The sequence below is a fragment of the Propithecus coquereli genome, unplaced genomic scaffold (genome assembly GCF_000956105.1).
Source record: "Propithecus coquereli isolate 6110/MARCELLA unplaced genomic scaffold, Pcoq_1.0 Scaffold335, whole genome shotgun sequence".
Taxonomy (NCBI): Eukaryota; Metazoa; Chordata; class Mammalia; order Primates; family Indriidae; genus Propithecus; species Propithecus coquereli.
Window position 1 is genome coordinate 365,816 of NW_012149008.1, and position 12,277 is coordinate 378,092.

Consider the following 12,277-nt stretch of genomic DNA (forward strand, 5'->3'; position numbering starts at 1 on the left):
ATATGTATTATCGTGACTGCAGCACATTTCAACAAGGTGAAAATGGGAAGCACTGGGTAAAAGCCTACATGAATTAACACAAATCCTTAGAGGTTTTCTTGTATCTTTGTCAGTTACACTCAGCTATAATATTTCTGTGTGACACACAGGAAAGCCAGCCTCCTGGTCTCCCAGGCCTCCCCACACTGACCTGAGGAGACCCAAGCAGTGGGCCTTCCTTCCAACCCCTGACCCATATCCAAACCAAACCTCAACATTCCTGCATTTCCAGACATCAGAACCCCACAACTTTAAAGAGTGGGCACGGAAGCCAGGCGTGGTGGCTCACACCTGTAATCCTGGCACTTTGGGAGGCGGAGGCAGGAGGATCACTTGAGGCCAGGAGTTCAAGACCAGCCTGAGCAAGAGGAAGACCCTGCCTCTACAAAAAAAATAGAAAAATTAGCCAGCTGTGGTAGCATGCGCCTATGGTCACAGCCACTCAGGAGGCTGAGGCAGGAGGATCCCTTGAGCCCAGGAGTCTGAGGAAGGAAAAAAGTTATGATCCTACAGTCAGAAGTTGAGATCCAGCATGAGAACAGCTGCACGAGAAAAGATATGGTGAAGAAGAGCTCTATTTTCAAGTGTCCCAGAGTTTTGACAACAAGAAGAGAGTAGGGTTGTCCTACTAGAGGAGGCAGCCAGGGCTAAGGAACTGTTTTTCCAAGTCAGATGCCTAGGCCCAGACACCCTAACCTTACTTAACCTAATACTCCTAAAATAAAATTCCAGGGCCAAAGGTATAATGTCAGACTAACTTCAACCCAACAGAGAAGAAAAGTGAGGAGGCAGCAGGAACTGAGAGCGGAAGGATCTGAGAGGAGAAAATCCTGGCTCACTACAGCCCTCTCTTAAAACTTGGCAAGTCTACACATATTAATTCCTTTCTAAACTAACTTAATAACTAGGAGTAGAACACAAATCTCCACAATGATGTTTCCAAATCAAGGCCCCACTCCCTAGCCACTACCTCCACAAACTCACACTTTTCCTGAGATGGTGTTCAAGAAATTGTCTCTTACAACATGTCTTCCTTGGACCTGTTACAGTTGAGAGCTCAAACTGGCAAGGCGTCGTATGGGCGCCATCCAGAGCCTAGTGAAGACCCTCACAACCATGCCCAACAGGACGGATCTAAGAGAAAGAGCCCTTGTCCTCCTTGCCTCTGAGCTGACAGACGCACTTATACATATCGGGCTTCGTTATCTGATCTGCTTTAGCCCATTCATTCCTCAAACACTGAGCACCTAACCTTACAATGTAGTCACTGTGGTTGAGAGCACAGAAGATGGAGAGTCAACACTTCCCACTCTCAAAGGCTCATAATCGAGTAGGAAAAATAGACAAGAAAATGTGTAATTACAATACAATCAAGTACGCGCTGTAGTAAGCGTCAGTACTAAGAATAAGTGATACAAGAAAAGGAGATTCTTCAAAATGGTATCAACTGGGAAGTCCCCACTGAGAAAATGGGGAAATGCCTCTTGAAGGAAGGGAAATCTCCTTGACCCTCGGAGACTTTCTTCTCTCCTACTTTGCCTAATCCTCTGGCCTCAACAGGTCAATGTTTACCTACAGCAAACACAGTCCTATAACTGCTTTTCACCTCCACAAAGAGAGGTCAACACCAAAGCAAGCAAAAATGAAGAAAGAAATGCCATATAAGGAAGTCCTGAGAGGACAAATGAGAAAAGCTGTGGTATCAGAGGGATGGGGTAAGTAAATGAGCAATTACAGTACCATGTGACAAGTGCCATTACAGGAAAAGTACAACAGGGCGCTGTGGGTCCACACACAAGGGGCATCTAACCCAGACTGGGAGTCAGGAAAAGCTTCCCGGTGTGAGTGGTTTCTAGGCAGGGATCTGAACAATGAGTGCCAGTTAACCAGACAAAAGGCCGGTAGGAGGTGAGGTGGGGGCGGGGCTGGGCTAGACAGTTGGAGGAATGGTATTCAGACAGAAGAGAACAACATAGTCAAAACCCCAAAAGGACAAGTTCAAGGACACTCAAGAACTTCAATATAACTAGGAAAGAAGTTCAACACGAGAGAGGAGGGTTTACAAGAAGATGTAAGAGACTAGAGCAGGCATAGACTGTGCAGGATCTTGCAGGCTACATAACAGACATTTAGACTTCACCCTAAGAGAAAGGTGGAACCTCTGGAGTTTTAAACAGAGGAATGATAGGATTGGTTTTGCACTTTGGAAGGATAACTAAAGCCACAGTGAGACTAGATTGGGGAATGCAGGACTGAAGGCAGGGACTGTTAGAGCAATGCAGGAGAGAGATGACAGCAGCCACACTAGGGCAATGACGCCAGGGATAGGAGAAATTGAAAAACTTGAAACCACAGAATGGAAAATGCAGAAGAAGGCTCTACTGTTACTTATCAAACACAAGGCCTGTGGGTGTCCCTTGCAGGACAATAGCAACGACGGCGGAGGACCTGCAAAAAAATGAAACAAGAGCGAAGGTACATGAAGTGAGGAGCAGAGTAGCAGCACTCACTCACGAGACAGCATGTAAGTCCTGTCAACAAAGTGAGTACACTGGCCTTTATCAAAAAGTGCCAAAACAATAAATTTTGGCGTGGATGCGGAGAGACAGGAACACTCATGCACTGTTGGTGGGATTGCAAACTAGTGCAACCTCTGTGGAAAGCAATATGGAGATACCCTAAACAGATACAAGTAGAAGTACCATTCGATCCAGCAATCCCATTACTGGGCATCTACCCAAAAGAACAAATGATACTGTATAAGAAAGACACCTGCACCCGAATATTTATAGCAGCACAATTCACAATTGCAAAGATGTGGAAACAACCCAAGTGTCCATCAATACATGAGTGGATTAATAAAATGTGGTATATGTATACCATGGAGTACTATTCAGCTTTAAGAAACAATGGTGATATAGGACCTCTTGTATACTCCTGGATAGAGCTGGAATGCATTCTACTAAGTGAGGTATCCCAAGAATGGAAAGACAAGCACCACATGTACTCACCATCAAACTGGTATTAACTGATCAACACATAAATGCACATATAAGAATAACATCAATTGGATGTTGGGCAGTGGAGAGGGGGGAAAGGGGAGGAAGGAGGAGGGGATGGGTATATGCATACACAAAGAGTGCAATGCGCACCACCCGAAGGATGGACATATTTGAAACTCGGACTTAGGGGGGAGGGGGAGGCAAGGGCAACATATGTAATCTAAACATCTGTACCCCCATAATATGCTGAAATAAAAAAAAAAAAAAGTGAGTACACTGGGGCTGGCTTTAAGCAGCCGTGTGCTTCCCCACCATGCAACTTGTGAGATGTTCCAACCACCTGTATCTTTGTGGTAACAGTGCGTTATCATCACTATCCTGTAACTTAAAGTAATTTCAAGCTCCAATCATTTGATGCTGCCTAATTACAGCCTATATTTCAATTAACCACTCATTCAGGGGAACCAGGGCATGCGGAACCAGAACACTGTCTTAAGCAAGCGATGGTAATTCTGTGGAACAGTGTGAACATCCTTCCTATAATGATCCGCATGGCTCCAAAGGCTTTTCAAGGAACACTCAAGTACAGTGACAGCTGTCAACAAAGTGTCAAGTAGCCCCGGGGACAGAACAGGTTTTAAAAAGTAACTTAAAAGCACTTATTGTTCCGTGGTAGCACTGATTTGGCCTAATACAGAGGCCTGTAGGAGTAACTCTGAATAAACCAGGGCGACAGGAAAGGGTAAAGGGAAGAAATGAAATGCTGGCTCAGACCTTACTTTTTAAAATGTTTTTTACAAGGAAAAACATCATCATCAACAACAATAACCTACTATTTGGTTGACAGCTGGGAGGTCAACGGATTGACTCGGAATACCTCTGCTTGCAATAGGGAATGTACATTTGAGACTCCCTTGGGCAATTTATTTTCAGAGATCTGGGCCATCCAGATGATGCCCTCAAAGTCTGTCAAATTCCAAGAAAGATAAAAAATATCGTTACTTAAGTGTCTATTTTACAACTGGCATATTAAATTTAAATCAAAAATAGTATTTTTATGTATTATATGTCCTATGCTATATATTCCATGGGAGTTGCTTATGTAACCAATGTCATATTTTACTTTATAATTCTTAAAGCATGATTACAAAATTTACATAGCCGTTTTATCTAGTTTTAAAAATATATTATTGGTGATATCCATGATTTACTTGGTTATGCCAAGTAACACTTGTTCTATGAGACAACAGAATCCACTATCCCACAATTCACTTTAAAGTTAGTGTCCAAAATCTACTGCAGCAAAACTGGGAGTTGCTTTAAAACAGGTTCTCTTTTTTCCCTGTGGTCACTGAAATTATTAGGAAGTTAACTTCCAGCTCCTGAGTACGGTGACTCTATGGCATTACTATATTTCTAACCTACATCATGCAACACACCTAACAAAATAGCTGCTTCTTTCTAGTAACTTAGGTACAAGTCAAGGAATTTCTGGCCCACGTGATTTCATACCACTTGGAAACACTACTGCAAAGTAAATTATGCTACAGTAGTCATAAGGGTAGAGAGTCTGAAGACTTAATGAAAAGCTGGTGAGGCCAGTGGTTAATCCATCAACTAGGAAAACGATAAGCAGAAGTTCCCAGTTACAAAAAACTACTAGAGGGTGTGACTCACGGACATTTCAGAACCTACCAAGCTTTTCTCTTTGTAATGCCTTCCCTCTACCACTGCAGCTTTTTCTTTTCTACACGATTCCCCTCTCACCATCCCCAAACACCGGAGGATATAAACTGTATTGTCTAGCTAGGAGTGGTGGCACCTACACGTAGTCCCAACTACTCCAGGGGCTGAGGTGGGAGGAGTCCTTCAGCCCAGGAGTTTGAGTCCAGCCTGGGCAACAGAGTGAGACCCCATTTTAAAAACAAAACTGCCTTGTCAATGATTTGTCATCACATAAAAAGGTTTCCTATGCCCTCCTCTCAATTTTAAAATAAAGTTAGCTTAGATTTTTGCTGGTTTCTCAAAAATAAACACAACACAAAGAGTCATGAATCAAATGGCACAGAGGAAAAGTGCCCTGGACCAGAGGAGAAAGGACCGAAGTGTGAGTCAAGGACTGTCACTTACCAGCCATGTCACCTGAGTCACACCATCAAGTCCTTCTCTACCTCTGCCTCTTCCACCTAGGCTGCGTAGCAGCTTGCCTTCCCTGGCTCTAGTTTCCAATCCAGCCTTTACATTATCCTCCCAAGAACCCACTGGCATCATTTCACCTCTCCTGCTCCGAAATCATCTGTCATACCCTACACGGCCACACTGTCCCAAGCAGCTGAGGGCAACTTTTTTTTTTACTTTTGCTACAGGCCAATTAAGGACAAATAAAAATGCTTATGGTACTGCTGATCTTTTCATTGAAAATTAAAATGGCTTTATTTAGTACCACGGTGGAAAATACATATTCTTACCATTCAGATTTCTTTGTTGAATATAAAAATATTGATGAGAAAATCGACACTGCATTTTTAGCCTTAAAAATGCTATTAATATCTGGGTACATTTGAAGTAGCAACCAATGGAACTTTCTAATTTTGTCTCCTAAAATTAGATGAAACAGCTCAGTAGCTGCCTTGGCCCTATAGGATAAAATTAAACTCCTTAACTTCCCCAACCTACCCGCCCATTAGACCCCTACATGAAACCTTACCTGAATTAATCTGGTCTGTGTACTCACTCTACCAGGAATACTTTCTACATCAACACCCCTTCCATGGCTCTTATTCCCAAGGGTTGGCCCCAGTCCATTTTTCCCCCACACCCAACCACCTGACCCTCTTTCTCTGAAGTCCTAAAACACTTCCCAGCCTATAGCCATACCACCTTGAACACACCTGATCTCATCTGAAACACTTCCCATACCTCTTATATATTCTATCTCACTTACATATTCATTTGCGTACTCAACAGAGGAAGTAAAGGATACTAAACTAGTACTCATTCATTATACTATAATGTTAAATACGCTTTGACCAAATTAATAGTTCCCTGAAGTCAAAGATGGCTGCCATGCTAATACTTGTTGACTGATGGAACAAACAATGAGTTCTTCAACCATCCACTAAATATAGACTATTTACGGATTCTTTTTAAGAACAGAAAATACTGACTGGAGAATTAGATTTAATGCCTTTAATTCAATAGCATTTATGTTTCTTTCTATTAGGAACTGTCAGGCAAATTATCCATTACAGCACACAAAAAAATTACAGAGTTAAGACACTGGCATCAACAAAGTTTCATATATTAAAAGTTGGAAACCCAGACATCTCAACTTCCTTCAGTTCTTGTAACTCAAGTCAAAGGAATAAGCACAGCTTGTTTCCTTTGAACTCTCCCTCCAGTGTTATGTCTAAATGAGCCTTAAAGAGCTGTTTAAAAATAACTAGGAGGGCCAGATTCCAGGAGAAAACTACATAGAACTTACAGATCAATCTGTTTCCCTAAATTGTCTGTTTAGTTTGGGCTGTGCCATTTCCTGCTCAAATTGGTTTCCTGCAATTTGTTAAGGCTGCCAAATACCTAGTGATCTCAGTGATATACTTAACACAAATCGGCAAATCTTTCTTATTTTTCATAATGACAAGAAATTTACAGAGAAACTTGCATGGTGAAGATAATAATAAAAGTGAGTTCATTTGTCTTTTTTTCCAGATTCATCATTTTCATCTGGTTAGTGGCTTAGGAAAACAACCAAAAGCCTCCTAATATAATTTCTTATCTGGTTTTTTCATATTGATTTGGGGACAGTTTCTTCAGCAGTAGGTAGGGTCAAACATGAGAAATCTGACCTCACTATAAGCCACAAAAATTGTAAGCTCAGGATAGAAAGGAAAAAAAATCAACACCTAGCATTGATTTTTAAAATCAAAAGATGCAAGATGTATCTTGCATGGTATCCCCTAATGTAGACCTAAGAAAAAAATTACCTAGTGTAAAACCAAACCAACAAAGCTTAGATAATGCAGCGAAGAATTTGAGGCAGCGAGGACACAGTTAAGTTCTTTATAGCACATTCATTTATTAAACTGGCATTACAATCTGCTGTGTGTCACATAGTATATTATTTTGCCCGAACAGCTTTACATGCAAATACTTATTGCAACGAGTCATTGATCTGGTTCAAGGTTTGGCAAAAAAATACTTTTAGTAAAGCCTTCAGAACCCATTTTCTTTCAGTATAAAATATATTCTCAAAACTATATACGTGACAAAACTTAGTTCCTATATATAGAAATACTGGGGCTCTCAGTCCATCAAATACACTGCCCTGTATTCACACATATGAATAGCCTAGGGCAGGTATGCATAAGAGTCCTATGAGGAAGAAAGCATTTTAATAAATATTAAAAATTCAACTCACATTTAATATATAATTTACTTGACATTGAAAAAATGTGGAAAAGGCAAGTGACATTTTTATCAATACATTTTTGTAGGTTTGAAAAATTATTTCATGACACATCCAAATTATAAATCATAAGAAATCTTTTATTGAGTACTAACTAAAACCCCTAAATGAGACACAGTCAGAAGAGAACATAAATTTTGAGGCTTTCTACTTTTATAAACATATTTTTTAAATTCTAAGAAAACTAAACATTTGGTAATTTATACAATCACAGTCTAATTGCATTCTTAATCCAAAGGCAAGATCAGTTCAAAATGGCATGCCAAACCTTAGCTCTTTTCCTGAGTTAGGTTGGAATGGGTAAGGGATATCACATACCAAAAAAGCCTGTCCTACTATCCTTGTTAGGTCTTTTTCACATCATGGTGGTGACAGAAATAAAAACATTTGTGTGGCACATGGGGTCACCCAGGTGATCCCCAGCTACTCTAAGTCTAAGGACACCCAAAACACACAGGTTGGGAAGCTATGCTAAAGACCGAGGTAAAGAGAGCATACCTCAAGGGAATGTTCCCTGAGGATAATGCTGAGGCAGTTGGAATGTAGAAGGGGCAGGAAACAAGATTTGCAAACACACAAACATATAGAGCCATCTAGCTCCACAACTTCAGGCACGCCATCATTAAAACCATGTGATGAAGCCCATGATGGCAAGCACTCGTGTATTCTAGACAAGAACTGTGAAACAGAACTTTCTGCAGTGATAGACATGTTCTACATCTGCGATAAGCCACATGCAGTTATTGAGCATGTAATGTGGCTGGTGCAACTTACAAGTTGCAATTTTTATTTCGCTTTAATTAATTATTATCTAATTTTTAATAGCCACATGTGACTAGTGGCTACCATTTATTGCGTGCAGGTCTAGCCCAACCACCAAAACACAAGGTGGCATTCTAAGAGCTTCCAGTGCCCAGGCTGGTCGCAGCTGTGCATGGACCAAAGAGTTCATCAGTCATGTCAAACCTGGAATGGGAAGGCACAGATCCCTTAGCAAAGCCAGAGCTTATCACAATGTCAGGGGCTCACTCTGCAGGCCATACACACCATAGGCATTCAGAGAAAGCCTCCCAACCATGCCCACTCTCTCAAAATATTGGCTGAAGAAAACAACCTAAGAAAGAAAACATTTTCACTCCTTCCACTCACTACTGAATGAGAGTCAATATGGGGAAAAGTTAGAAGAACCAACAATCACTTATGACAGGAGGTTCTTTCCTAAGCTCAAGCAGAAAATCACTAAATGGCTACTTCCTCCCTCCAACTAGTTTCTGTCACATCCTTTCTATAAATGAAGCAAGGTGTCACTCAAATGATAATAAAACAGAGTGCCTAACTGTATCTGCTCTGGAGTCAGACAGACTTGAACGTAACTCTCACCTCCATTGTTCACCAGCTCTGTGACTTTCGGCAACATAATTAATCACTTCAAGTCTCGGTTTCCTTCTATGTAAAATGGATTAATAACCCTTCCTTCCTCATACGGCTATAAGGATTAAATGAAATTAAGACATATAAGGAATAAACACCTAAGTGTCATCTATCATTATTTCATCACTACCTCTTCATCATCATCATCATATCTCCTTAACACAGAAAGTAGGGAAAAAAACCTATCTACAACAAAGTATATTTTAGAACAAATTCCAATTTTAAAAATACCCATATAGCAAAAGTTATTCTTAAACCAAAATACTTCATATACTTAATTTCAGTATCTCCTAGGTTTCTTTTATACTGTGTTTTTACCTTCCTTGTAGTCTTGTTATATATTTAGTTGTATCCGCACAAAACCTCTAAACTCTTTACAGATCATTCTCCTATTTTTGTGTCCTCTCAAAATACCTAACTTAACTACTTACATAGTAGACATTCAATAAATGTCACGTGAATTAAATTTATAGAGTTATCAAGAATGATCAAAAGTTAAAATGGATAATGGGATTTGCCCTAAATTAATTCAACAAGCACTCAAGAACAGCATTTACTAAGAAGCAGGTAATATCCTAGGAGCTAAGAATTCAGCTGTGAACAGACAGACAGGGGACAAGGTCCCTGGAGCTTATCTTTTGGAAAAGATAACAGCAGGGGAAGGGTCATAGGAGATGAGGAGTAATGAGATGATGTTGGACAGGCAGCCAGGGACCAGTCATGGTATGCCTTGGAGGCCAAAGGAAGTAGTTCAGCTTACAATTTATTCCATGTGCATGGAGAGCCACCACTGGGACATGACATGAACTGATTTACTTTCGTCAAGATTGTGAGGACCTCTGTGTGCACAGCACAGAGGGACAAGAGTGGATGCAGGGGGCCAGTTAAGAGGCTTCTGCAGAGGTATGGTGAGAGATGGTGGTTACCTGGATTGGAGCAGTGGAGGAGAGGGACTGGAAAGGAATATATTCAGACATGTTTTAGAGACAGAGTTGACAACACTAGTTAATGGCCTGATGTAAGGAGTAAGGAAACAAGGATGAATCCCCACTTTGGGGCTTGACCACCTGTGCCATTTACTGGGAAAGGTGGAGAGAAGCAGTAAGTCCAGGGAGGAATAAAAAGGTTTGGGATGTGGTTAAGGAATCTTTTAGTAGGGATTTCAAGCAAACAGTTTATTAAAGTCTGGTGTTTCAGGGAAAGGTCAGGGCTAGAGATACAATTTCAGGAGCTACAGCCATCCATATAATGATTTCAAAGCCATACATTTGGAGATTACTTCATGGCAATCAACAAAGAACCCTGGACTGAGGCAGTAATGTGGGAGAAAAAACCAAGAGTGTGGCTCAGAAGCCAGAGAGGGTTTCCAGCAAGGAGCAAGTGCTCACTTTCTATCTAGTATTAACTAAGCTCTCCTACTGAACAGGGAGCTTCAAAAGGTCACTAACTATTTCTTCTTTATCTTGGTACCCTCTGTTCTGGATATACTAAAAGCTCAATTTGTTTACTGACAATGTAAGTCGGCGGGGAGGTCACAATTGTCCCAAGTGAATGGGATCTGGGCAGCATTTCATCTTTCTAAATTCCGCAGTCTATAGCCAGATTTACCTCTTTCTAATAAATACAGAAAAATCTCACTTAGTCCGAAATTAATCATCTCAATTATTTTCTTCTTGCCATTTCACAATAAATGGCACGTTTATCTATCAATTGGGCAGTATCAAGAACAGTATTGGACACACAGCAGGTGCTCAGTGAATATTTGCTGGACAGATGAGTGTGGTGGGAGAGAAAAAAGGGAAGGGAAATAGTTTGAGTCTCTTATGTCTTATCCAGCAGAACCGACAGATAAAATGAAGCATAATAATTCTTTATGGATTTCACTTACCACCATATTTTATCAGTAAGATTGACTACGATGAACTTAATCTTTTATAAACTTAGAAGAAATTGAGTAGAAAATAAAATCATTTGAAATATTTTACAATTTGGAAATAGTAAATCTATATTTTCTAAGTCAATGTTTTTTATAAATATTTATCCATAAATTTCTAATATCCCTATAAGCAATCCATTTTACACAAAACGACATGAAGTCAACTTCCAAAGCCTAGTAAAGGTTCAGTAGTTTTGATAAAAAACAAAATTTCCAAAGACTGTTGAAAGCAGATTCATTCTTAGTGCAAAATATCTTAAAAGAAAACCTGATACTGATTTCTAATATTCCCTATAAAAAGCCAAAGATCCAAATAACAAAAGACAGAAGTGCCTGAGAACTAAACTATTGAGTGAACTTTTTCCACTTATAATTTTTCTACTTAAAACACTAAAATTAAAATTCAGCAATACCTGAGGCACCATAAACACCAGAATACCGCGGAGACTTCGAACCAGATGGAGAGGACTCCTTCATTCGATCAATCACATTTTCCGAAAGCTGAAAAAGCAACATCAAATCAATTATAAAAGAAGAAAGAAAACCAGTGCAATCACAGCCAAGTAATTTAGTCATCCATATCAATATGTATAATGAATGGCCTAAAGAAATTAGGCTAAATCTAATAGCCATAAAACTAGAAGCAAGTAAGAATAGTTTTAAGATTTCAAGATGTACCCCACAGCACTGCTCCTTTATTTCTTCTAATGCACTGCTAATTGCTCATTATAAATACCCTTCATTTTATACTGTGCACCAAAATGTAATCTCTGAGAAAATGTAAGCCATCTGAACTCCTTCAATTTTCCTCCTCAAATCCTACAAATTTGTATTAACAGGCTTTAACTTCTTCCTTCCCTCCAATTTCAAAAGAAAGTGTTCCTTCCTCCCTCCCTCCTGTTCAATGCCAACTATAATATCGCACAATCATTCTTTCAATGGATTTTATTATGCACCAACTGTGTGCCAGGAGCTAGGCTAGACTTTGAGTATTCAAAGTCATCAAGTTTCTTAAAGTGGAGTAGAATAAGCAGACAACCATTAGGCATTTAAATAAGACGTGAAGGGTCCTGCTTGTGTGAGTCAGCATGTAGTGGGGGGTACAAGGAAAGCCTAATGGACAGCAGGTCTAGCCAGGCTTTGGGGGTGGGGCTGGAGCAGAGGGTCGGGGAAAACTTAGAAGGCAAGGATGAAGAGAAGTTAGGAAGAGAAGCAGTACGGTGACAGTGCTCCAGGGCAAGGAAAACACAGGGTTTGCCACCATTAGACATCCTAGTGGAGATATCAAGTAGGCAGTTGGCAATAGGGCAGAGGCTCTGAGGACACAGGCCTGCAGGGTTGAGAGTCACCAGCCTCACAGTTACTATCGCATCATCTTCATAGCACTTTCCACTATTTGAG

At 40.3% G+C, this 12,277-nt stretch overlaps 1 protein-coding gene across 1 annotated transcript in view; it reads right to left on the reverse strand.

Annotated features, from left to right (window-relative positions):
* The window catches only part of CHCHD3 (coiled-coil-helix-coiled-coil-helix domain containing 3), a 303,246-nt gene that overhangs the window by 266,553 nt on the left and 24,416 nt on the right, over nucleotides 1-12,277 (reverse strand). The window contains exon 2 of the mRNA XM_012650619.1: nucleotides 11,290-11,377. Coding sequence (XP_012506073.1) covers nucleotides 11,290-11,377 — 88 coding nt within the window. The remainder of the gene's footprint in view (nucleotides 1-11,289; nucleotides 11,378-12,277) is intronic.